At 35.2% G+C, this 25,727-nt stretch overlaps 1 protein-coding gene across 8 annotated transcripts in view; it reads right to left on the bottom strand.

Annotated features, from left to right (window-relative positions):
• The window catches only part of KCNH7 (potassium voltage-gated channel subfamily H member 7), a 222,020-nt gene that overhangs the window by 10,844 nt on the left and 185,449 nt on the right, over positions 1 to 25,727 (bottom strand). For all 8 annotated transcript variants that reach the window (XM_084524177.1, XM_084524179.1, XM_084524178.1 and 5 more), the window contains 4 exons: positions 19,859 to 20,111; positions 16,154 to 16,359; positions 13,383 to 13,482; positions 370 to 633 (listed from right to left, as the gene is read on the bottom strand). In XM_084524177.1, the coding sequence (XP_084380303.1) occupies positions 370 to 633; positions 13,383 to 13,482; positions 16,154 to 16,359; positions 19,859 to 20,111 (823 nt within the window). The remainder of the gene's footprint in view (positions 1 to 369; positions 634 to 13,382; positions 13,483 to 16,153; positions 16,360 to 19,858; positions 20,112 to 25,727) is intronic.

Genomic DNA, 25,727 nt, shown 5'->3' with positions numbered 1-25,727 from the left:
CCTTTGGAAGTACTCTTTACTGCTCTGAATGTAGTTTTCATTCATGAGCACTTAGTGAGGTCTAGTACTAGTTGACAATTTTGAAGATTTTGTTTAAAATTATTTTCTATGGTAAGTCAGTTACAAGATGAATACATGAACCTTTGGGAGGTTCTGTAATCTGGTCCCACAGCCATTGTATCAAACTATAGCAATCCTCTTGGGAAATAATATTTTTGATCTAAAATAGTTTTTCATGTTAATCTTTTGGAAAACACAAAAGTAACTATTATGTAAAGAAGCATTAGAACCATTAAGAAAATTATTTTTGATAATCAAGCCAAATAAGACGTCTACTCAAACTCTAGAAAATTGCACCAATTATATTACCTTTGCAAGAATTGCTTCTTTTGTCAATAAGAATTTCTTCTGTTGCATGAACCATTTCTTCAAAGTCCACCTCTGTGGTTTTCTCTGTTACAGATGGGTAGTCAGCTATTCCAGTGAACAGGGGTTTTTGCTCATTTTCAATGGAGGACACAAAGGATGACGAGCCACTTTTTTTCTCCTCAAAGTGTTTCTTAATAGATTGATAATATCTGTTGTTGTCCCCTGAGGGTTCAGGATCATTCTGATCATTCTCTTTGAAATAATCTGTTAGATAGAAATAATTGTATATAATATGCAATTCATGAAACTAAATATGCAGTTTCATGAAGCTAGTGAAACTGTTCTAGATTATTCTGGTCACAGGATGGAGATTATTCATATATCAGTCACAAAGTTCACCACCTATTAGAATAAATTACGTTAAAACTTTTTTTTATATTCCTGTATCAGAGGAGATTTATATTTCTCTTAAATTCCCAGAAGACATTTGCACGTATCTGTCTTCATATGATTATCTCAAAGTAACTTTTAACATTAGCCCAAATTCCTTAACCTTTTGAATGAATTGCAATTCTCTGATTATCCAATCATATGAGTAAGGTATACAAGCTGTGATATATATGGTAGGAAAGTAACAATCACATTCAGAATGAATCTTTCATTAATTACATTCAAGGTGTGGAGTGGGGAACAGCAGGTTCAGTAGTCTTAAAAGGTGGAAAATAAAAATATAGATTTAAAGCCTTTACAAAACACGTTGTAAAAATTAAATAGGATTTAAATGCAAGAATGATCATTTGTGAATATAGAAAACTGCTGACCTCTTTTCAGCATAAACTTGAAGCTAATTTCAAATTCAATATTTGGTCTTACCTATTTTTAACTAAAATGTCAAAATAATTCCAGTTCTGTTATTTATTTAAAACACATTTTAGCAGAGTAGTCTCAACAACGTATAAATACTGTATCTAGTTTGCATTAACTTCCTGGGGAGACAGCATGATTTCCCATCTGCTTTGTGCTAATTACAAATCAACATATTTCTGGAATGTGTGTAGTCTTTACAGACCTCAGTAGTGGTTAATGCAACATTTAGTATGTTCTCTAGATTTCTTCTCTCTTTTGAGACCATATGAGTCACTTGTTTGGTGACTATAATGAAATGAAACTGTGGCATTATCTAATTCTCTTTATTGCACATGAAGAGAATGCCATATCTGTACAGACCACTCTGCAGGAGTCCAGACATCTGTGAGCAGTGAGGGCAGGTGATGGTCAACAAAATAAAACCAATACCAAGGCAGGTCTCTGTAACCGTACCCTCTGGAGTCTCCAGGAGCAATTAACACAACCCTGGACTGAAGTAATTTTATTTGGCTTTTGGTAAACAGGATTACCAGCTGTAAGTGATACTGGTGATACTCTGATACTGCTAAGGCATCAACACAAAAGCAAAGCAGCTGGCAGTGTAAAATACTTGGGCAATGTTCAGACTGTGTAGTTGTCCCATGTTCCCTGCATCTCCCTTCTCCAAAGTAGTACAAAAACAAAAGAAAGCTTAATAAGAAAATTCTAATGTAGATGTCTCCCATGGCTTTTCTTGTGGGAATATATGGTGAAATGCATACAGTCATGCTACAGTAAATTGTCTTAATTACTTACTGCTTGACTGACTTCAACCTGTGAAAAAGACCTTATAATGAAAGCTTGAAATTGCCATTTTTAGGGTAATTTTTTATGTTCATGGGATTTTGTGCACTAACAGTAGCTGTAATGAGCACCCTGTGGAATACAAATCAATCAAATCATTTTTAGGGGAGGTCATTGAGACTCTAATGAAAAAAATTGTATAGTAGCTGAAGTATAGCAGACTGTCTTATCTGTTATACTCATGGAATACTAAAATGCTATCTAGAAACAAGAAGCCAGATTTTGCTAACAATTACACTGCTGTAAAAGCAGGGTAATTCAATTGATGTCCCTGCATTTAGTCTGCATCTATTTCAGAACAACAGAGCATATTCTTTTCCAAATGCTGTCCTGATATAATGAACTCCCTGGCATTAGAAAAACATTGAAGATCTGTTGAATGTAAGGTCTTGCCCATTGAAATCAAGGAATAATTTTTAACCAGATCATCTATTTCAAAATATGCATCTTTTATTTTAGTGCCATTGCTTTATCTGCTAGCCATCTGGATATATTCAGAAAGTCAAAAGTTGCTTTCATTTTTGAAGACTCTTATTTGATGCTAGAGATTCTTCTGCCTGTAGAATAATCCCATTATACTCTGCAACTAGAACAGGAATTAAAATAGAAACTGCTTTTTTTCATTTGACTCTTCAGGACCTGATGAAGGTGCAAGCTCAGCACCTCAGATCAACCAATTAGCAGTGCTCAGTGGAAAGATATTACAAATAATGTCTAGGCAGTGCTTTATTCAGAGTGTGAATTTCTCTATTTTTTCCTTCATTTTCTAATGAAATCCAGTCATTGGTTTGGAATGAATTTTCCAGAAGAGAAGAGTTTTGTATCTGTTTATATGCATGTATGGATAAGTTCATTTTCTGTCACACAGACATGAAGTTTCAAAAGGATTCTCTTCTCCTTTTTTTTTTTTTTGTGTCCAGAAAAATAAATAAATGTGATAATTAAAAAAAAAAAAAAAATCCCTCATACTAGTGCTTCCTCTTTCCTTTTCTAGTAAGACAATTTTCACTCTCTAATTCTGATCACTAGGAAAAACATTCTGCTGAAGCTGATTCTTTTGTAACTTTCTGCTTTACCAAACATGCACAAACATCATTTGCACTCTTTATGGGACTCACGTTAGCCTGTTATGTGGTTTGGGTGCCTGCCAAATTTACAGGCAATGTCATCTGACATTTGCTGCCTGGAAATTCCAAATCCTTCACAGTAATTTTTAGAAGGTCTGTGTCCTGCTTGTACTAGTAAAGGAGGGGAAGAAACAGGGTTGTCATGAGGGCAATGAAATGCAGCTATGACATAGACTTATAGAAATATTGGCATAAAACCTTGCTTAGTTCGATGGTTACCAGCGATCAAAGAAATTTCATATATGTGCTATGGTCAGTCTGTAGTATTGAAGTTTCATGTTATTCAAACAGTTGCAGTCTTCATGAACTTAGACGACTTTCTCTTAACATATTACTCTGCTACAAGTCATATTGGTGAAAGTGTCAGTAATCTATTACATGCCGAGCAGCATTGTTTAATATTACTGTAATTTCATTAACTGGAATTTGTCATACTTAATAAGGCTGGCTATGTAGCCTAATGTTTCAGAAGAAGGCAAATTTTAACTCCTTTTTTCAGCCGTCCAATAAAAAGCCCCATAATATGCCTTGACAAATTCAATTTTGCACAGGAAATGAGGTGAATGACTTCCTCACCCCTGCAGAAAGCAATTTATATCCCAAACCATCAGACACACAATCCTTATCATTAAAATTATCTGTATAACTATAAATCTGTTCAGCAGACATGACATTGTCCTATCCTTTTGAAAAATCCTACCGTATCTTTTTACGTTACACCAAGTAAGTCCCTTGACTTACTTGAAGAAAGAAATAAATAAGAAAAAAGTAAGAAGAAATGCATGCTGTGACTTTGAAGGAGAGATGGTTGATTGTACAAAAGACTTCAGATCTTCAGATTCCCAGCAAGTATTTTGCTTCAACTGTTACTAGCTCTTTCTTTGTGATATTCACAAATGTTCCTGTGTTGGACAATCTGTTTTTCCTATGTATGAACAAAATATTTGCTAGTGAGCAAGACTGCTCGTTGTCTGTTCTTTAATTAAAAAATGTCAGTTATCTTGTCAGAGAGCAGAAAAATGCTGTATGTGCCCACTCGTGCACCAAAGGCAGGAAATATTTGGAGTGAAAAGTCAGTGACCAAACATTTCAGATAGTGTATTAAGTACAACACCACAAACAGGTTGAAAAGTTGAACAAAATCTCAAAGATGTCCAAAAATCAAAAGCTGTTGACCTACAATTTGAACACTGATGTTCAAACCATGCCTATCATACTGTCAGGAAATGCAGATGATTGCTTGATGTAGATGGGGAACAGCCTAGAATCAGACAAGGAAAATGGTAATCCTAATTCCTGGAATTATCATCTTTTTGCAATTTATAAATTGCTGAGTAATAACAATATAGTTGGTAAGTAATATTTATGTAATAAAAAAAATTAATGGTACTGTGGAGCAGTACCAATACATAATGCAGAGCAATTACAGAAAAGTCTGCTCAAGCTGCATTCAGGATGCAGTGCTCTACAGAGTGCCAAACAGGGATCTTATGATTACTAAACTGCTAATTAAAATGCTTTTAATTCATTTTTCTTGCTGTTTACTTCATACTTATTTGAATATGACTGGAATGAAGTACATTGCTAAATATGACTGTGTACCTTCTAATAGATTAGGTATTAGAAGAATATAAAAAGGAGGAAACTGCTTGTGTACATGAAAACTAAAAATGACTCAGTGTCCGGTCATTCCTTTTGCTGTGCTAAAGGTATACATTTTTGAAATCTTTTTCACATATCTAACAAAATAAACAATTAAGATTAATTTGTATTCTTTTAAGATTCAGTATTATAACAATGAAATCCACAGACAAGATGCCTGGCACTATTGCTCATGTTGCCATCCTTTCTTTGACTTGGGTATTTCAGATTGGTTCTTAACACAATCTGCGCATAGCATTTTTAGTTATATATTACATTCGTACAGGGCCTTCCAATAAGATACTTCAAAATGTTATTTAATCCTTGAGTTCCATTAAATCTTTATTGTTTAATTTTAGTGAATTTAAAATCTTCAGAGAAAAAAATGTATTGAATTGCAAACATTACTTTGGGAAACAGTAAAAGAATGTTAGTGGATTTTTTTTTCCAATGGGAGAAGGATGTGATGCCCACAAGCTTTACAAATGCATGACAAGCATAGATAAAATTCTACGCTTCGTTTTGCATGCAACATTTCAAATGAGAACTACTCCAGATTTGCTAGTAAAAACTTTATCTGAAAATCAGTTTTGGCCTTGTCTATAGATTTAATCCCTTTCAACTTTCAAAAAGTACTATAACTTACCATGAATCCCCTTAAACAAACCTAAGGTGTTTACAAATCTTGACTGCTTGAGCTCTTGCCTTCTCAGAACTGACTGGACCTACATTCAGAGTCAGAGTCCTGACACTGCATATCGTGACACCCATGTCTATGTCAAAACCAGCCACCAACTCGTGTCCTGACAAGGACCATGTCCTAGGAAAGGTTATATGAAAGTCAATTCCAGATGAACAACTTGAATAAACCACTCTACCATTTGTCAGCTGATGAGAAATTTGTCCGTTGTCAGGACAGAGTCTTCTATTGCTGTCATGAACATCTCAGGTCATGTCTGGTGATCAGAGAAACTGAGAACTGATGCCCCCATAAACATTTTTGAGTATTTGCAGAAAGCATAGCTTGCTCCAACATCTGCCCATTGCCAATGTGCCAAACATCCCTAAGGACAAAAAGCAAAAACTTTTAAGGGAATTTTAATCATAAAGTCTTCCTAACTAAAACTTGAAGTGGTCAGAATGCTTAAAAATAGTATCTCTAGAAATCTTTACTGCTCCTCCGTGCTCATCATTGATTATAGCACTGTTCAAGTTACCTGAATGTATAATTATTTGCATTAGAAAATTACTTTTTTGGATGGGTTTATGTGCATGAATGCTGAATGCTAAAACCACAGATTTGATGTGCATGAGAGAAGAAAAGTAGTTTGAGCACTGTACAAAACATGTATTGAAAAGCCTAAAAATTCAGATCTAAATATTGCCCAAATAGTCTCAGCTGAAAAAATAGAAGTTGGGTATGGTCAGGAAAATTATCTGTCCCTAAAACTTTGAAAACAAACTTAAAATCTGTAGTGTACTTTGTATAGAAAATCTCTGGAAACTTATTTATATATTACATATAACAACATAATAATGCTTAGTACTGTGAGAGAATTAATATAAAGGCTGCCTTTCACAGACACTTTATCTGCTTTTGCTAATGTAAATAATTGCATAGTATTCTAATATGATGCTTACTTGCATTTGAATTCACTTTTATAAGTGGAAAGTTACATTTGCTGCTTTTTAGTTATAATTAAACAAGTAATAAACCATGCTGCCTATTTAGTGGCAAAGATATTGCTTCACATTTGAAGACCACAAGATTCTAAATTTCAGAAATAAAAAAGAGCAATGTAACGAACCGTGAAGGCATCACATATTCATTAATAATTTAATTTAGCAACAGTTCCAAATTTTCATGATCAGATGAGGACTAGCTATTTTACCACTGTTTTCCTTCTGTCACCATCATATACAGTTACACCCTTCTGCACCATAATTTCCCAAAAACCTTAGGTGAAGCAAAGAATAAGTGAAAATAGATTCTGCCCGTCAGAGATTTTTTAGTTCAAAAATAAACTTTCAAAACAGACACAGTTATATCAAGGCTTGGCCATTTTCAGAATGTGGCAGAGACAGGAGTTTTTAAAGGCGCACACACATTCCTTAAGGTATTTCTTCAGCTGGCAGAAAGAATTTATCTGAAGTTCCACCAGGAACATAGATTTGTGTATCCATAAGTCCTTGCTCTTCACCTAGGTACAGTGGATGTCTGTAGACCTGCCAGACCCTGAAATCTAAAACAATTCCAGAGACTTACAATGGCTCCTGAAACCTGAGGTAAAGCAATCATAGAATCACAGAATATTCTGAAATGGAAGGGACCCACAGGGATCACTGAGTCCAACTCCTGATTCCACACAAGACCCAAAAATCAAACTATATGTCTGAGAGTTGTCCAAATGCTCCCTGAACTCCAGCAGGTCACTGCCTTGGGGAGCCTGTCCCAGTGCCCAACCACCTCTGGGTGCAGAACCTTTCCCTAACCCTCGGCCTGACCCTCCCCTGTCCCAGCTCCATGCCATTCACTCAGGTCCTGTCACTGTCCCCAGAGAGCAGAGCTCAGCGCCTGCCCCTCCGCTCCCCTTGTGAGGGAGCTGCAGGCCACCACGAGGCCTCCCCTTAAGAGACCTATTTCAGTCTCTTCTCTGGGCTGAAAACCAGCTGAAGCAGCAAATCCTGCACAAATTCAGGGTTGGCTAGGAGTTTATAATTCCTACACTCACAGTCCAAATCAAGGCTCTAGAGATCCCAAGGCTCTTCATCGGTGTTAAATACAGAGGGAAAGAAGGCACTAAACATCTCTGCTTTGTCCCTAATTGTGAGGTGATCATCCTCATCCAGTGTTATCTCTAGTCCTCCTTTTGCTGTTAACGTATTTAACAAAAAAAGCACACACTTTTTATAGTCCTCCACAGTAACAGCCAGCTTCAACTCTAATTGAGCTTTGTTTGCATGGGTTATCTCTATACAATAGTGAACAGCAACTCTGTAGTCTTCCCACATTGCCTAACCTCACTTCCAGTGTCCATACACTTTCTTTTCCCACCTAAACTCTAGAAAAGTTTACATTCTTTACATTCTTACATTCTTTACATTCTTTACAGTCTTACATCTTTAGCACACACTTGTTTTTCCTCCTTCTTCCTCATTTCTACTTATTATGGTTCCTCTCAAATATCTATCTTTAGGAACCCCCTATTTACAAAATGTATTGGGAAATCTCTGTGTGGTTTTTGACCAACACTAAAGAAAAAAAATGGTATCTATCTAGAATTGATGGAGGGAGATTCCTATTCCTAGTAAGTAGGCTACTGGTGGTATCTTAGGAAAGTTAAACATTTTCTCCCCTCAGTTGTAAAAAGATCTAAAGTTCTTATTTTTCTATGACTACTTTTAATGTTAGAATAACCCTTTAATTCCAGTTTCATTCATAATTTAAGAACTTTTAAGTATTCAATGGTGAACCTAAAGATACAAACTAGTGACATTCTATCATTATAGCAAATCCTGGCAATTTTACTGAAAGGTTCCAGTAGATTGTATAGTCACAGTAAAGGAACTGAAGTATACTGGAGCTATTTGAGTTGCCGGACTGTCTTGGTGCTGCTTGTGAGAGTTCGGTACATTAATGTATATATCTTCTCCAAGCTATAAAGGTTTGGATGATATGAGAAACAGGGAACAAAACAAAATACTGAAACCTCCCACTATCCTGAACTAAAGATTGGATAACCATTCCATAAGTATCTATGTTCCTTATTTTTTTTAATGGGCTAAGATAAGAAGGAAGGTAGTTTTGAATAACTGAATAAGAAACACATTTAAAAAGCCAAGAATTTTGAAGTTAATTTATTATTTTGTGCCATTTCTATTACAAGATAAATTAGGAATGGAGTGACAGCGCTGTGTCTGAATTTCCTTCCTGTGTTGTTGTATCAACTTTAATGGTATTTAGATAATAACATAAGGACTATTTTTGATTTATACTTCAGGAAATAATGATCAACTTTGAAAATCAGAAACAAAGGTGTACAAACACATGTCTGAAAATGAATTCAGGGCAAAGGCCAAAGAAGTTCTGTCAAATTTAGAATCCTCTTCTCTTCTACAAGGTACACAGCTTTCAGTATAGGACTATTACCTTTTTTTTTTTTTTTTTCAAAGGATTGCTACTGGTATGTATGACTGCATACGACATTTTGATCAGATTTGGCCTCTGGAAACAGCCTCTCTGGGAGGAAACAAGGCTCTTGTAGAAGCTCCCTGAGGTGGCTCCTAGGCACGGTGGTAACAGCAATAACAATAACTATAACAGGAGCAGATGGAAAACTGCAGTGATGAGCTCTCTGATGACCATACACTTTTTGTTAGGGGGTTTGTGCTGAAGGTAAGATTTTAGGGACATGAAATCTTGTTCCAAGCCATATGCTGCTTGCCTAGATATTAGTTGCTCCCTGCTCATTTAACCACCTGACACTCTGGCTGAATATTAGAAACTCTTTTCTAATTAAGCCCAAGTGGACTTCATTAGCAAAATGCTAATAGTTTAACACAGTTAAGTAAGAGCTTCCATTTTTGTCCAGATTCTTACCCTACTTTCTTGCTGGGGACACAGAGCATAGTGCTTGGCTGAGTCATCTATTCGTAAAGTAAACATTTAAATGTCTAAACTGGGAGGAGGGGATGAAAATGGGAGTTAACAATGAAAATAAAATGAAACGTTTGAAAATGAATAAAGTGAAACATTGCAGAATGCATTTTATATCCAATTGCTACAGATTGTGTCAACATGGGCAAGTGCATAAGATTTCATAAGAACGTTCTTTTGTGAGCTTTTAAAATCACATCCATGGAAATAAAAATTCCTTGTTACGAGTTCCCTGAGCCAGCTGGCAAGAAAATTCAAGATTAAGTATTGTTAGCTACCTGAATCTCTGGTTCCTAATATAACAATATAACTCAACTGGAGACCATATAATTGTCTCAGCTAGAGTCTCTGAGATGATGTTCTTGTCTTTGGATTACAGCTAAAAATCCAGAGTTAGGGTTTATTTCAATCAGGTCAACATTACATTCCTAGGTAGTATGTCCATGCTGGTTTATTTAGCCAGTTTTATATTACTGTTAAAGTATTTATATGCTCTGTCAACAGAACAAAGGGCAGATGTGATTTGAGTTTATCACTAGTGTAGTTTTAGCCTCAAATCAGTTTTCTCCTGGGAAAGGATTTCCTATCTGATTGTTTCTAGGGCTTCATAAGAATTAAGTGTGAGTGCTCAGAATAGGTCCAGGGTTTTGATAGTTTTCAGCTATGGGTTTCATAAATTAAAGTTAAATGCAAATAATAGTTTTTCATGAGAATAACAGGAGACAGTCCCAAGAAGGTGAAGCTTTTAGAACAAGCATTAACAAAAAGTTAAACAAGGCACTAATCAGTATCAGTGCTTGAACTCCAGAAAAATTTTTTCAAAGCCTCAAGTTTTCAAGCTCTCAGTGAGCTTACTTTGCTAGGGTGGCACTCTGACTGATACTTTTGCATTTTTTCAGCTGTATGTTTGGATTCCATATTGATGAAACCAACTCTAGTGATGCCCTGTTCAGCGTGGAATATCAGATCTGCAGTCAGAACTAAGGGAGCTAAAGAAACTTCTTGCCTCTATGTAATGTTCTCAAAAATAGCCATCTCCCACTTAACTACTAGAGGAAAATGAGTAATGGGCAAGACAGGGCTGTATTCTGCACTGCTAAACAAAGCATCTGAATGTAGATAGAGCAGTTCATTGCCCCTCAGTTTTAAGCAGGAGACTAACTTGCCAACCAATCTGAAAGCTTTGGTGGGAGCTGCCAGGCAGAAATACTGCTTATTTCAAGCAGTCATGGAGAGAATTTCTTGGCTGACTGTCAAGCATCTATGGCAACTGGCTGAGGCTGCACCTGCACCTGTGCAAGGAATATCATCCATTATCCTGAAAGTCCTGAAATAAATTTATTTTAGGTGAGAGCAAGAATAAGCTGCTATGTAGCGTATGTGTTAATTTTTGCAAGGGACCTCTTGTGGTATTGCAGTTGTTTCTGGAAACCAGAGAACAAGCTGCCTCCTCAAGTGGCCTTATACCATACAAACCCTATAAAAGCATATTATAATAGAGCTTAATGATAGAGCTAATATCAATTTTTGTTGACACAAGTAAGAAATGATGGAAATATGTACAGGTGGACTGAGGTCTTACTTGGAATTGGAAAAGTAGTGGTACTAACTGCAGATGCATGAGCTGTGTTGATTTTCTTTAACCCCTGATAAAACTCCTGCAGGAAGAGTTGTCATGGCAACAAGGTCCAAATCAGGCTAGCATGAACTAAAGGCTGAGATAACACAATCCCATTTTTAGCACTCCAAAAGGGAGAAAATCACTGATGATCATACTAAAGATGAAAACAATACATTCCCCAACTGTGTGATATGTTAGGGGGTCAACAACTGAAATTAAAAATGTCATCAAGAAGTCAATTTTCATGAGCAACATTCTCCCCCATAATAATTACAAATAAATAAGAATTTGGTGATATGTAAAATATCAAAATCTGAAAGTGAGAAATGCTGGATGTCCATTTAATTTGTAGTCTATTCAATTACAGTTCTAAAATCAAAATATGATTGTTAAAAGTCATCATGTGAGGCATTTTTAATCTGTAAGAATACTGTGACCAGAAATGCATTTGCCAGTTCAGGAGCTCAGTCTTTTCTACTCCAGTTTTTCTAAGGCAATCTGCAGCATTATGCCCAAATATTTATCAGTTATAGTCTAACTATGTTGGATCAAAATATGATGCAGCTCCCTTCTATTGGTAGTAAATGTTGAAATAAATAGAACTTTGCATTCCAGTAGTGACCTCTAGTACTCCACAACCTCATACAGAGTGTAGGATAGGACACAGAAAAGTGACATAGAAGGTCTAATGCCTCCTTCAGTTCTGGCAACTTTCAGAGAATCTGAACAGGGACCAGAGAGGGCCATTAAAACAGTGGGCCAAAAGCATACTCACACCTTGGCAAAAGACTCTCATGCTACTATCTTCTCAGGTGGACTACCAATGTACCACACTTCTGTCTAACTCAAAAATTACGAGGTACTATACAATGACTACCAGGACTAAAGCACTTATTGCCAGTTTTGTCCTTTTTTTTTTTTTTTTCAATGGTGCAACTTTATTTTATTTGCAAAGACAAAACTGTGTAAAATTATATTCTTTCAAAAGTAATGTAAATAAATGTCTCCAAGAGGCTGTTTAGCGTAATCTAGTGTGCAAGAAGCATAAAAGCCTGGGGCCTTGGCACCACATTAACACCTGAGGAACCTATTTGTAATTCTGCAGCAGGCACAGCATGGAAGATCACTTCCATCTTATCTGGGTGTTAGCATACGTTTTCTCATAAGAAATGTGAAGGTTGTTCAGGCAAAGCACCTCTGTCAACAGATTCTTTGTGAGGAGCAGATTGAATATTTCATGGGGACATTTTCCTGACAGATTTGTTGTCAGTCTTGGCTTCCTGCCCTAAAGAAGCTTCTTTGATTGAATGGCAATGTCATTGTTCTGAGTAGCCATGCTCTGGATTAAAGTCTTCCTTCATAAAGCATTATACCTGCTACGTACCTCTAAAGTATTCCCATTTATTATCAACTACTCTGCAATGATAAAATTGGTTTTATGTATGGGGTTTAACTGTGGAGTATGAAAGACAGGCATACCAGAAACAATAATTTGTCAGACAAATCATTGGACCCTGAAACTATAAAATTATTCAAGAAATTATGCTTTCCCGTCATAAAAATGAAAATCTTGTGAGTATCAATTTAGCTTTCTTCATGACAATTACTGTCTGACCATAGCAACTGTCTAGAGTTCCTGGTATTTAGGAGTACTCCCAAAAAGTCTCTAAGGTGAATGTAAGCACAGAAAACCTGAACTGTTTCCAAGACAACCATTTACACATTGCCAAATTAATCAAAATCTGACTATGGGAATCTACTGTGTCCTGAAAACAAGTATTTTAATTCCAGGGAGAAACACTACCTAGCATCAAGTTCAGCAAAGCTGAAGGTAAGCTATTACCTTTGCTGAGGATATAAAGTCAACACTGCTAATAAATAATCCAGTAGGCTAGTTTTTCCAAACATTTTAAAGCATGGCGTCACAGAAAATAGATATTGCTTAAGAGGTGATATACATATATACGTGTATATATACACACACATATATGTTTATCACAAGGACAGTGAGGTAGCTTTGTGTTTGAATAGCTCTGCACTGATGGGTGTGAAGTCATAGGAAGGTGAAACTGATATAATCTAGTCATATATAATCATGTAGGGGACAATGCACAGAATGTTTCTGCTGCTCAGCTGGATTCTCAAGACCTGCTACAGTAACAGCCAACATGGGACCCTATTGTACCCAGCATTACCAAGTGAAATACCAATGAATAATGAAGCAGTACTGTCTAATGTAAGACATGAAGTTAATTACCTTTCTCTATTTCACTTTGAAAGGACAATTTCCGTCTTCGTAGTTTGCAGTTCTCTCCATCCGTATCATTAGTAGTTTGTGATCTTATTACAAGGTCAGACTTGATTAATGAAATATGAAACATAATGACAGATTAGTTCCACATAAAAAGAGCAGGTTTTCAATAGCTGATTGACTGTTCATGCTTTAAGAAAGGCAATATTACACAAGTCAGTTTACATCAACCTCTCCATCCCTATCTAATGGTATTGGTCCATGCTAATGCTAAAAAGTTTTTGCAGATAGTGCATAACTGGCAGTGTTGCCACATGATGGTGAAACAAAATTATCTTGATAAATTCACATGTAGAGACACATTTTATCAGCTTCCTGTGTTTTAAGTAAGTTTAGAGAAACTAAATAAAAAAAAAAAAAACAAAAACACCTCCTTGCAATACTATATACATTCTCTGATAAAGTTGTAATGTGCTAACTGATTTGTAATTAGTTTTATTTTTAATTATATGGTAATAATTATAAAGGTTAAATTTTACAACAGGAAATATAAGGTTGACAAGCACCAGGCACTTTATTTCTCATTATTATTATTCTTATTTTGACCCTCCCTTCCTTTTTATCAAATTCAGTTCATTAAGAGACATATTTCATTGTGTTTCATAGCTGAACACAATGGTATCTTTCTCTATACATCTTATTAGAAGATGGATGTGTTTTTTTGTTGCCTTTATAAATACAAGATGTATTTAATTCTTCTTTCTACTTATATTATAACTGCAGAATTTACAAGTAAGCTAATAAAACACCAGTTACACTCTGTGTATGCACCTAAGGAATTCACTTAATCTACTTCCCTTCCCTGTATTACTGATGTTTGTACCGTACTTGAGTGTACCACTCAGGAAAACAGATTTGCATGTGGGAGAAAGGCAGAGGGAAAGGTTTGGTAAGTGTTTGCATCTTTCTCTATTCCTTTCATTGTAAACCTGGTTGGTAAGGTGTCTAAGTGGTGTCTCACTGGTAGAATAACTGCAGAAGGAAAAAGGCACTTTATATAAATAAGAGGACAGAAGCAGAAGCTTAGGCAGAAGCACCTATTATTCAGATAACAAATCTGGATATGAGTGATGTTTTGAAGATCAAAATGTGTTCATTACTTCTTTTGGGGATGATTTTCTGGATTGTGACAGTGGGATGCAAGTGGAATTGCTAGAGAAAACTGTTACTCTGCAGGCTCAGAGGCATGGATGAACATGTCCTTCCTGTCTCTGTGAAATCTAGTGATTTTTTTCTTAGTGGCTAGTACAGCAGTAAGAAATAATATCTGAAAAATTTCTAAGAGATGTGACCAGCAAGAACTTTCTTTGTCTCTTCTACATCACAACGCAATGTGATTTGTTTCAATTTGCTCAGATCTAAAGAAAAAATGATAAAACATTGATGGCAAAGTAATTGCAGGAAATAATTGCTAAGAAGACCAAAGTCATTAATGTGAATTTATCTTCAAGAAACCTTTCAAATATGTGGACCTTCAGTTAACTTAAATTTATCACTAGACTGTAAGTTCATTGTATTGTATTTCACATGTATTTAATAATGATGACCTTTTCAATAAACACAAAATGATACATTTCAAAATAAAGAATAGGATTGGTATTTTTTTCAGATTTTCAGAACAATCTTTTATGGAAAAAAAAAAAAGGCTCAGCATAAAAAGAAAAGAAATGACATTTCTTTTTGGAAGTTATTTTTATTTAAAAATTTTAAACTAAAGATCAACATGTGATTAGCAAAGAAGTTCCTGTCATTTCTAACTGAAAACTTAGAGTTCTTTGTCTCTGTGATTTTCAGACAGCCTTTGAGGCCAAATTCTGCTAGCTGCTTCTCACTGAATTCCTGTTTCTCCTTTAAAGTATGGTAAAAACAAACAAACAAACAAACAAAACACTAAATGGCAGTGTCTCATAAATAATGAAATGTAAGCTGGCCATTCTGTGGGCAGTTTAGTCCATATTTGGTGGTCAGTGCTAGTGTACCCTACAGCTTTCTGGGGAAAACTTTCTAGAGCCCCAGAAGCCTCTCCTCTTTTCTGCTCAAACTTCCTCCTATTTTCCCAATTTCCCAGCCTAACCCCCTCATCATGGTATGAGGGAACACTTAGGAGAGTCACTGTAGGAAAAAGAGACCAAGAAACCCCTGTAAATCTGGAGTGAATGAAATTTTAAAAAGTCCCTTGTACACCTTTAGTCTCCCAGGAAGTAGGGTGCACTTAAGTTAAGAGAATTAACAATTCATGTTTGAAAGGCAGTTAATTTTTTTGTATTATTAGGCACAGAATGAATCTGGATAATCTGATTTATATTTATTTCATGGTGATACAATTATATTTAGTGTCAAAAGTCCCCCTTGTAGTGACCCAGGCTATAGTCATGTTCACTGGAAAAACATACTTTCCATGGCTTTAACAAAAAATCCAAAATCCCCCTGGCTAAAATTTTAATACTATTTAAATATAGAATCAAATCCTGTTAGATTAACATCATCTGGATCATTTCATTGACTTCTTCTGAGTATTACTGACTTCAGTAGGAGCAATCAGGTGAGCGTGTTTTTTTAAAAATAGGATTTAGCCTCAGGCTTTTAGCTTTTGGTTTTGCTAAACTCAGTTTTTCAGTTGCTATTTTCAAGTTTTGTTACTGTGGCATAGATTCTGCCCAATACTAAGAAAAACAAAACAAAACAAAACAAACAAACAAAAAACTTATTTTATGTACCTTTGCAGTTTCATCTCTCAAGTTAAAAGTCAGTTCTAGGTTGGTGAGGAAGAGATCAGAGAATTCAGGGTACATATCCAAAACTTCTAGTAGATCTTCTCGCTGTATCTTATGCAAGTCACAGTATGTTAAAGCTCTCACATCTGCATTTGACTTTCCTGGTTTTGCATAAAGATGTACCATCTCTCCAAAAATATCATTTTTTCCTGCAGAAAGAAAATCAGATATAGAGGATTATTTTAAACATGAATAACCCATTAAATTGGATGATGTATTTCTTTTTGATAACAGTGTAGAATACTTAATTTTACATGAAGTGATACAATCTCAGTACCATTGCATGTATGTTGGTTTAAATCAAAAGTATTCAATAGTAAAAGTAAACTCAATAAAATTATGCAGGCATATAAATGGACTAAGTGAAAGGAAAATCTAGTTTCATCACAGTTTTCCTTCAGTTCTGTCAAAATAGAATGATTAAAGAAGCTTCCTTTGTTCTTCCTAAGAAAAACTTAATGTATTTAAATCATATGATGACAAAGTTTATAATTTCTGACTTTCAGTAGAGTCCAGGACCTGTCTGGCCTAGAATCTCATTTTGTTAAATGTACATGAAGAAACAGACTTTATTAGAAATATATTTTAGTAGAAATTTACTAGTTCTTATATATATATATTTAGAGGGAATGCAAAGCTTCCAAAATGCAGAAGCTATTTTCAAGAAGGTCTTTAAACATAGCTGCTTCTGTTTTGGTACTATTACAATTCTTCCATCAATGTTGACACATTTGCACTACCTGTTTGCTGAAATTGTCATCTCTATTTAGTTGCTTGTTTTCCCCAAATCTTCAGCTAATTGTCATAAATGCAAAGCAATCACAGACTAGTTCAAAATATGCTTTAAATTAAGGTTTGCAGGGCATACCTGCAAAATGGAGGTGAGGTTGTGTATCTAGGAAAGCACTTACGGAAAAGAATACCGGTCATAGCAATTTAGCAACTGAGCAATAGTAGGCTGCTGAGAAAGGGTGCAGGTGATTTTGCTTCTCTGATAAACATCTGTGTTTTTTTATACTGGGTATTGGATTACTGCAAGTAGCTCTTGTTTCTCTCTTTTTTTTAAGGGCACTGAGAACTGGGTGAGCAAGGTGAGCAAGTAGCTAAGAGATTCAAAAAATAATTAAAGGGTAGAGTTGCTCTTAAAGAGCACGGTCTATTTAGTTTCTCAACAGGAAGATTAAAGAGGTAACGATTATATTGCATATATCCTTATGGAGAGGAAAAATTACTCAGTAGTAAATGAGTCTAGAATATAATGAGGAATGCAAAGCAAGAACCAATGGAAAGAAATTGAAGCAAGACAATTTTCTATTGGAAATAAAGCATGTATTTTTAACAGTAAAATGATTCACTCTGGAAATAAACTGCAAAGAAAAATGATTGCTTTTTCATCTTATTATTTCTTCAGATCAAAATTCATTTCTTTTCTCAACATCATGCTTTCATCAAACAGCTCATTAGACACAAAAGATAGTTAAAGATATGAAATGTAAAAGGAGTTTATGATGTAGCAGAAGTTAGCAAAATAACCTAATAGTCCTTCTGGTCTTAATATTTACGAATGGAGAGGTCCCTATCCAAGACATATAATACCTTCTCTGTAATATGACTACATTGACACAATCACAGTATTTTAATATCTTGTCTACAAAGCTGAAAGAGGTGGTAGATTCTATGAGGCCAATAGAAATAATTTTTCCTAAGGACACAGAGTCTTGGCACAGAGTTACTGAGGTCAGTACTGGTAAGACCTTAGCAGCATCAGATAATGCTGAGGAGTTGAGGAAAACTGATGGATAAACCCAATGTTTTTCAGAACCTCTGACTTCTGTGATGAAGTTGGAGTACTTATTCAGGGTGGAAATGTCAACTGTGCTATGGACTGAAGTTTTTCAACCTGGAGAATAAAGAATTGAGAGGTTTTTATGTCCTTAGATGAGGAAATAACTAAAAATGTTTGGCTAAGTATTGAGAACCTTTGTTAGGTTTTGGTGATTGTGTTGCAGGACACTTATTTTTTTAATAAAAACAGGTTCTTCAGAATACCACAATCTCATTGACTAGAGCCAGCTATCAGGCAGGCTTTTGCCTCATGGGCCATGTAACTGATGTGGGACTATAGCGCAGCTCTTTTTGGCTGCAGTTGTGCATGACTGTCTCTTCCACTCTGGACTCCCATTACCTGGGGGAGCAGACCACTGGCCTGCAGACCCTGGTGTGAGGAACCTTGGAGTGGAAGAGATGCAGTGGCATTGCACTGCTGGTGTTCTGCTGCAGGGTGAGAGGAGCACAAGGATCTGATGTGTATAACACACAAAACTCAGTCTGCATCTTTGGTCCAGTAAGAAATTCATGAGTTTGTAAACTTGTCAGTTTTTCTTCATTGTGAGAGCTATAGAAATGTACATGTATTTGATGTAAGAGAGGAAGTCCTCAGTGAATCACGCTGTTCAGAATCTGGGGAAGACAAGTGAGTAAAAATCTCAGTGTTATACTTGCATGGTCCCTAATTTGCTTATGCCTAAAGCTGGCCCAGCTGATGAAATGCAATAGCATGAGATGACAAATTCTCTTGATAACTCTATCTAAACATAGGGAAGGATTGCTGCAGGCAGGCCTTTGTATTTCTGTTCAGGTATCCACTCTGCAAAAGCACTAGCAGAAAAACAGTCACAAGTGAATTAATAGCAACATACTGCTACCAGTCCACATTTTGCTTCATCTACTTCATTGTAGCAAAATCACAGAATCATTAAGGTTGGAAAAGACCTTTAAGATCATCTGGTCCAACCATCCCCCTACCACTAGATGATGTACCTAAGCATCATGTCCAATCTTTCTGTAAACATTCCCAGAGACGGTGACTCCACCACCTTATATATCTATTCAGATGTTCCTTGCATTCTTATTACCTGATTCTAAATTGAAGAAACAAATCAGTAGTTTTATTTAGGTAGAGTTTTAGTTATTTTTCTTTTTAAAATACTATACCTAATATATCTTATTGGTTCCACATAAGAGTCATCACCAGCTGTAGGTAAACTGGACTGAACATTGTTCTTCATTGGTAAAGAGAACAAATAACGCCCCATTCAATACAAACAAGAACATGCTGATAAGAAATACAAGGGAAATTTCTAGTGTTATTACACTTAGGTATCAGTCTTGATCAGGTTAATCTGGTACTCTCTTCCTTTTCTATATGCTCAGGGGATAGAAGCAGACATTTCTGAAAACTTCTAGAAGACACTGCTTAAATTAGATGAATGTACATGTGTTTCTACATATAGTGAGTCTATGGGCCTCAGTACCCTCATACACTGTTCAAGAAAAGGATATCAAAAACTTTGGCTGATGCAGCATAATCAGAACTGGAGTAACTTGACATCAACTTGTCTCAACTTGCATCTCACCATTTACCTAAGGATAAATGTGACTCACTCCTGCTCTTATATTCTAGATTTTCAAATGACTGGAGCTTTTTGGTGCACATGGATTATTGGAGTGATGTAGACTTTGCTCCTTAAATTATTTCTCTGCTTAATTTTAAATAACAGTGACATTCACAAATTTCCTATCCCAGGAACAACAAATGTTTCTTTTCAGTCCCCTGACTTTTAACATGCATTGCAGTAATCTACTTACCAAGAATGGCTACAACAATGTCACTCTTAAGGATTTCAATGGAGCCTCTTGACACAAAATAAAGAGCAGTGAGAACATCTCCACAGTGCACTAGCGTGTCTCCAGGAGGTGCATGTGTTGTCTTAAATTTCATAGCCAAAGCTCGAAGACAGCCTTTACTGGCCCCTCGGAAAGCTTTGCAATTCTGGAGCAAATTTTGGTTGAGGTGCAGACAAATGTCAGCTTGTAAGCATTCTGGAAACCCCTTCAGGACCTGGAAAGGCAAGCATAAGGATTTCATATAGATGCTCTGAAAGCTGTGTTATATAATTGTTTATGTTTTCTTCCTGGATAGGAGGAAAGAAGTGGCATACAAATAGAGGTGGCTCTTAAGGGCTGTCGGAGTATTACAATTCAACAAGTGCATAGTGTAATCTATATTCCAAAAGTTACATGTTATGAATGTTAATAGAGTTCAAAAAGTAGTGATTCCTAAATTCATTATTAAGATTTATTTCATTGCAAAAAATGGTATCAAGATATGTATGACTGAATATACAGCAGTAAAATAGCAAATAATAAGTATTTCACCTATTCAGACTGTATGTATCTAGTTCCTTTTTATCATCTATAAAAGTAATACTTTTAATATAAGATGATTTTGTTGCTAAAACTATGTTATTTTGTTGCTAAAACTATGTTATTTATAAAATCTACCTGTGAAAAGCTATCTGAATGAGATCTGAGATTTTTTTTTTCAGAAGGGGGAATTTTAATGAAATTTTCATGTTAAATATATTCTGTTTGTAAGTGTATAATGTGTATTTTTATCAGAAAAAAACGTGTCACTGAAACAATGATGTTAAACAGATTTACATAGGCAGATGAATAATTCTTTGAACAACAGGGCTAGTTGCTATGGTCCTTGTTCATCTCTACAACAATGGGAATTTGCCTGAAGTAGAACCACAGGCTTCCTCTTGGGTACCATGGTAACATGCTAATTTTGTTTAGAAGAAAAAAAGTAACCTATTTGCAAGGTTGTCATTATGTCTGAAATGATCCTAAACAATTTAGAAAAGCTTACCTCTGTTTCTTTTAGAGTCAATGAACATTTCTGCAAATGACTTCTATGGGAGTGCTGCCCACCTCACTACTCTATGTTCTCTGTTCAGAAATGGTGCTGACACATTATTACGTACCACCCTTTCTGTCATTTAAATCCTATTGTCTTTCTCGGTGATAATGGGTCATATGCTTACCCTGGAAGTACAATGGGACAGACTATATCTGTTGCATATTTCTAAGGACAGAACATGAACTGATGCTACCAGTCATGAATAATGTGAACAGGATGTGACTTTTTGTTATTAAAGCAGATTATCAATTCATTTCTGTTTACCATGTATCCTGCACAGAAAAAAGATATATACAAGATACATTAATTTGTTGCTATATTTGTTCTTACTTCAGCACAATAAAGGTCTGTGCATTCACTCTTCTTGCATAAATATATTAACATCTCTTGCTAATGGAGAAGATGAATACATTTCTGATATGTGGCTTTTGTCCACGCAAGCCAAGCTATGATTTATAAATGAAATATTAGTACCTTTAACTGAGTTTAAAATGTTTCTATGATTGCTAAGGGAAGTCAATGCTGTGAAATAACAAACACAATGTTATAACATACATACATACAAAACTTTTGTGAGTCATAGGGCATTATCACATGAAATTAATACATCCTCAGAAAAAGCCAGCATTCAACAACAATAAGGAAAAGAAAACATGATAAATGAAAAGCTTCTATGTTACCATTCTGTTTTCGATATCTCTTACACTACTAGAAATATATTAGTACGGAATTACTCTGTTAATTTTAATGTACTTATATTTGAATAAAAATATTGTAGATTGTAGCAATTTATTTACTGAATGATAACGAGAAACTGATAACTAAATTTGTCTGGTCAATGAGACAACTGGGGAAAATTTGCAGGTGTTTATTTTGAAATTATTCTCAAGCCATGTCAGTAAAAAAGACCTATTCTGAATTATTTATTTATTTTCTTATAACCCTATCTGAATATCATTTGGAAGAGCTCCATTTTTATAGGATGTAAAATAGGAAATGCATTTTCTATTCAGAGATACTTACAAGAAATGGTATTTGAATTGTTAGGAACTCAGTTTAGGATAAGTTGTATTAATTTTTCACATCAGCTTCTGTTTATCTCATTTATCAAGGGATTGCACTTTACCATTAAGCAAAAACCATGCAGACCATGTGTGTTGGTTTATATTTCTGAAGATACTTTGGCGATATCTTTAAGAAACAATTATTTTCATAACTAATTTATGCTTAATATGAAACTGTTCTAAAATCATCGCATATTAGTTAATAGTTACTTAAATACCAATAACATCTGAAAGATGCTATCCTCTGTTTATGCTTGAAAAAGTCCCTGCTCCATGGAGCTTACACTCTAGAACAGTGTATAAAACAGTCTATACATCAGAGAGGAAGCACATTTACTCCTTAATACTACAACTGTCAAATGTTTGGAATGGTGACAGCCACCCAAACAACATTAATTTTCAATGGAGTTTTGGAGATTACTCTATTAACATAAGTTTGGAAATGCAAGAAAAAGCTGTTTTGAAGATAAATTTGTTAAAACATTGCTATATACTACATTACTAAAAGGAGCTTACCATATTGCTCACATAGAATGCAGTGATGTATTGAATCCAAGTACCATAGCTGATGATATATACAATGTTTCCAAACTAAATTTTATGTTGTGCAGTACTGACAACTTCTTATCAATCCAAGCCTTGTACATTACCAATATTCATTTTCATTACTTTGAGAAAAAAAAAATCTTATTAACCAATTTTAGCTTGTGTTAATAAGGAATTCTCTGATTCTCAGAAATATCTTTGTCTGTGTACAGCAGGAAAAATTGCATTGAAAAATCATGTTCTAACAATGTGGGAATCAACATCAGTATATCGTGTGTACATGCTGACAACTCTAAATATTAGAAAATTGTCCACCCATTCTTCAAAATCATGAGATTGTCTTAAAAATAATGCAAAGCTAAATACTGTATTTCACTTCTCTTTATTTGTTGCAAGCTTTTTGAATTTTAAAACATGTTTAAGTCATATTCCAGTGTAGCAAGAAAAATTTAATACACACTATAAAAAAAAAATAAAAGCCAAAATAATTGTGAAATTATATGAATGCAGGACTAAGTGATAAAAAATAAGAATTTAAAATTTTGAAAATTATAAAGCAAGAAATTTCACTTTAAATAACATTATTCTCAATGATGAATCCAAAATAAATAAATCATTTGAATAAAGATTTATACAACTTTAGGTTTCAATTGCTCCATTCTTTCTTGCCATGTGTCTGTTGTTACAGTCAATATCACCTTAACAGTGGTTCCATCTTGCCCTGGTGAGGAAAGTCTTAGATTCTCATGATTAGAATCAGAATTCATGCATAACTGAAGATACTCAGATGTTCTAAAAAGAAATTTAACAAAGAAGGAAAACATTCTCAAACCACCGCTCACCAAATAAAATAATAAAATAAAATAAAATAAAATAAAATAAAATAAAATAAAATAAAATAAAATAAAATAAAATAAAATAAAATAATGCTGTGACCAAAGGCTCCAGTTGTTTCTCTTTGATAGTTGTGGAGTCCAAGTTCAGTTGCCTCTTCCTTTATGAAATGAAACTTATTCCATGTCAAATAATGTTGGTTTATCTTTTTGGCATGCTTAGAGAGGATAAAAGTATCACTGAGAAGTAAATAAAACATTTAATGTGGAATTAACAATTGAAATTTAGAGATGATAGTAGGGACATGATTCATGTTGCCTTGAGGAATGTAGTCTTTTATATGTGAAGAGGGAATCCAGCTGCATCAAGTATTCTTTTAGAAGATGACAATTAAATATCACTCACACGTGTATCAGACACATTTGTGACACCAGAATTAGAAACATTTATATATATTAACCTCAGACAACTAGCAAATGTTTCTGGCAAAATATAAGATTCATGACAATTTTTATATTTGTCTCTCCTCAGTTCTGGAACAGGTATTGTCCCACAGAAAATATTTAGACAACATCAAAGGAGAAGTAAATCAGAATCTTAACTACAATACTCATCATTAAACATCAAAATATCATCACATCCTATATCAACAGGATCACAGAATGTTTGAGGTTGGAAGGGAGCTCTGGATGTCATTTGCCCCTGCCCCAGCAGATTGCCTAGGACCATTTCTAGACAGCTTTTGAATCTCTCCAAGGATGGAGACTCTGCAACCTCTCTGGGAAACCTGTGCCAGCACTCAAGTTACTCTCAGTAATAAAACCTGCTTCCTGTTGTTCTGACAGAACATTGTGTTTCAGTTTGTGCCCATTGCCTCTTGTCCACTGGGCACCACTGAAATGAGGCTGGATCCATCTTGTTTGCACCCTTCCTTAAGGCATTTATGCAAATGAATAAGACCCCCCTGAGACTTCTCCAGGTTGAGCAGTCCAAGCTGTCTCAGCCTTTGCTAATATTGGAGATGCTCCAGACCCTGCAGTCCAGTAGTCAAAGATATTTCTTGAACTCTGCATATAATCTTCAGCTGTCACCCATTTCCTCTGTTGATACATAGGTAGGATCAAACATTAAATGCCAGGAAGCAGTTAAAGAGGGCAAAAGAGAAAAAAATGTCGTGGGTCTGTTTGGGGCCTGTTGAAACTCATTTGGGCTAAGTTTTTCTTCTCCTAGGATCAAAGCCAGACTTATGAGTGAGCAAGAACCCAGCACATATACAGAATGATAAAGTTAGACTCTCAAGTTCAGATGACAATTTAAAATGGAATAAACTGAAACCCTGGTCCTTCCCCACATTACCTCTTTATTACTGCCCTATGTTGAAATGGTTTGGGAAACTATTCCAACCAAAAACTAACCTGCCAAAAAATTGAACAGCTAAAGGTGCAAAGAAGCTGGAATAAAGATACTTTCTGTCTTCAACCACACGTAATTTGTTCTCTATTTAGATCCCATCTGCATAATACAAATCTCAGGACGCTGGTGCCACTTACAGCTGAATTAAGCTCCTGAACAGTCTGAAGAAGAAATTTTGAGCTACTTACAGGGAACAAACCCATGACTTGGAGAGTTCATTCTAATGAGGATTTATATTCAAAATTAACGTTTTTTTTTTTTTTTGTGTGTGTGTGTTCTGTAAGAATGAGTGAAATTAATTGATACTAATTATTACATTTGGTGAAATAACCTATGTCTCCAGTTTTTGTCTTTCTCCCACCTCATATTAGTATTATCTGAAACTCTTTAGCTGGAAAAATTGCATAGATTTTGAATTAGGATCTCTGTCCTCTAGTGTCTGTCCCCCCAAGAGGGAAAGAGTAGTGCAGGGTTTAGTTCTGTTATAAAGATATGACTTTCAGATTTTAATAGCAGCTTCATCTAGGCAAAGCCTTTATGTAATTCAACCTAGTTGAATTATTATCCCTAGTATTTCTAGGGATAATTTACTATTTCTGTGATAGCTAATTACAGAAATCAAGTATTTCTATAAGCAGAAGGCTGAAGTACTTCCAAGGGCTTTCACCATTTAGAAAAGAATAAACAAGGTCACAGGTGGTGATAATTCTGTTTCAGCAGCTCTTGGACTCCTACAAAGAATAAGAATTATTTCTGATGATTCTTCTTTGTACCAGAAAATATTGCAGAGTCAGAATCTTTTTTTTGTTTGTTTGTTTGTTTTGTTTTGGCAGGATATGAAGTAGGTCCTTACAACAGTCGAGAGAGAAGTTGTGATGATGTACTAATTCACTTT

This window comes from Aythya ferina, assembly GCF_964211825.1.
Source record: "Aythya ferina genome assembly, chromosome: 6".
In the NCBI taxonomy this organism is placed as follows: domain Eukaryota; kingdom Metazoa; phylum Chordata; class Aves; order Anseriformes; family Anatidae; genus Aythya; species Aythya ferina.
The sequence above is the reverse complement of the archived record's forward strand: the minus strand, read 5'-3'. Positions and strand labels throughout refer to the sequence as shown.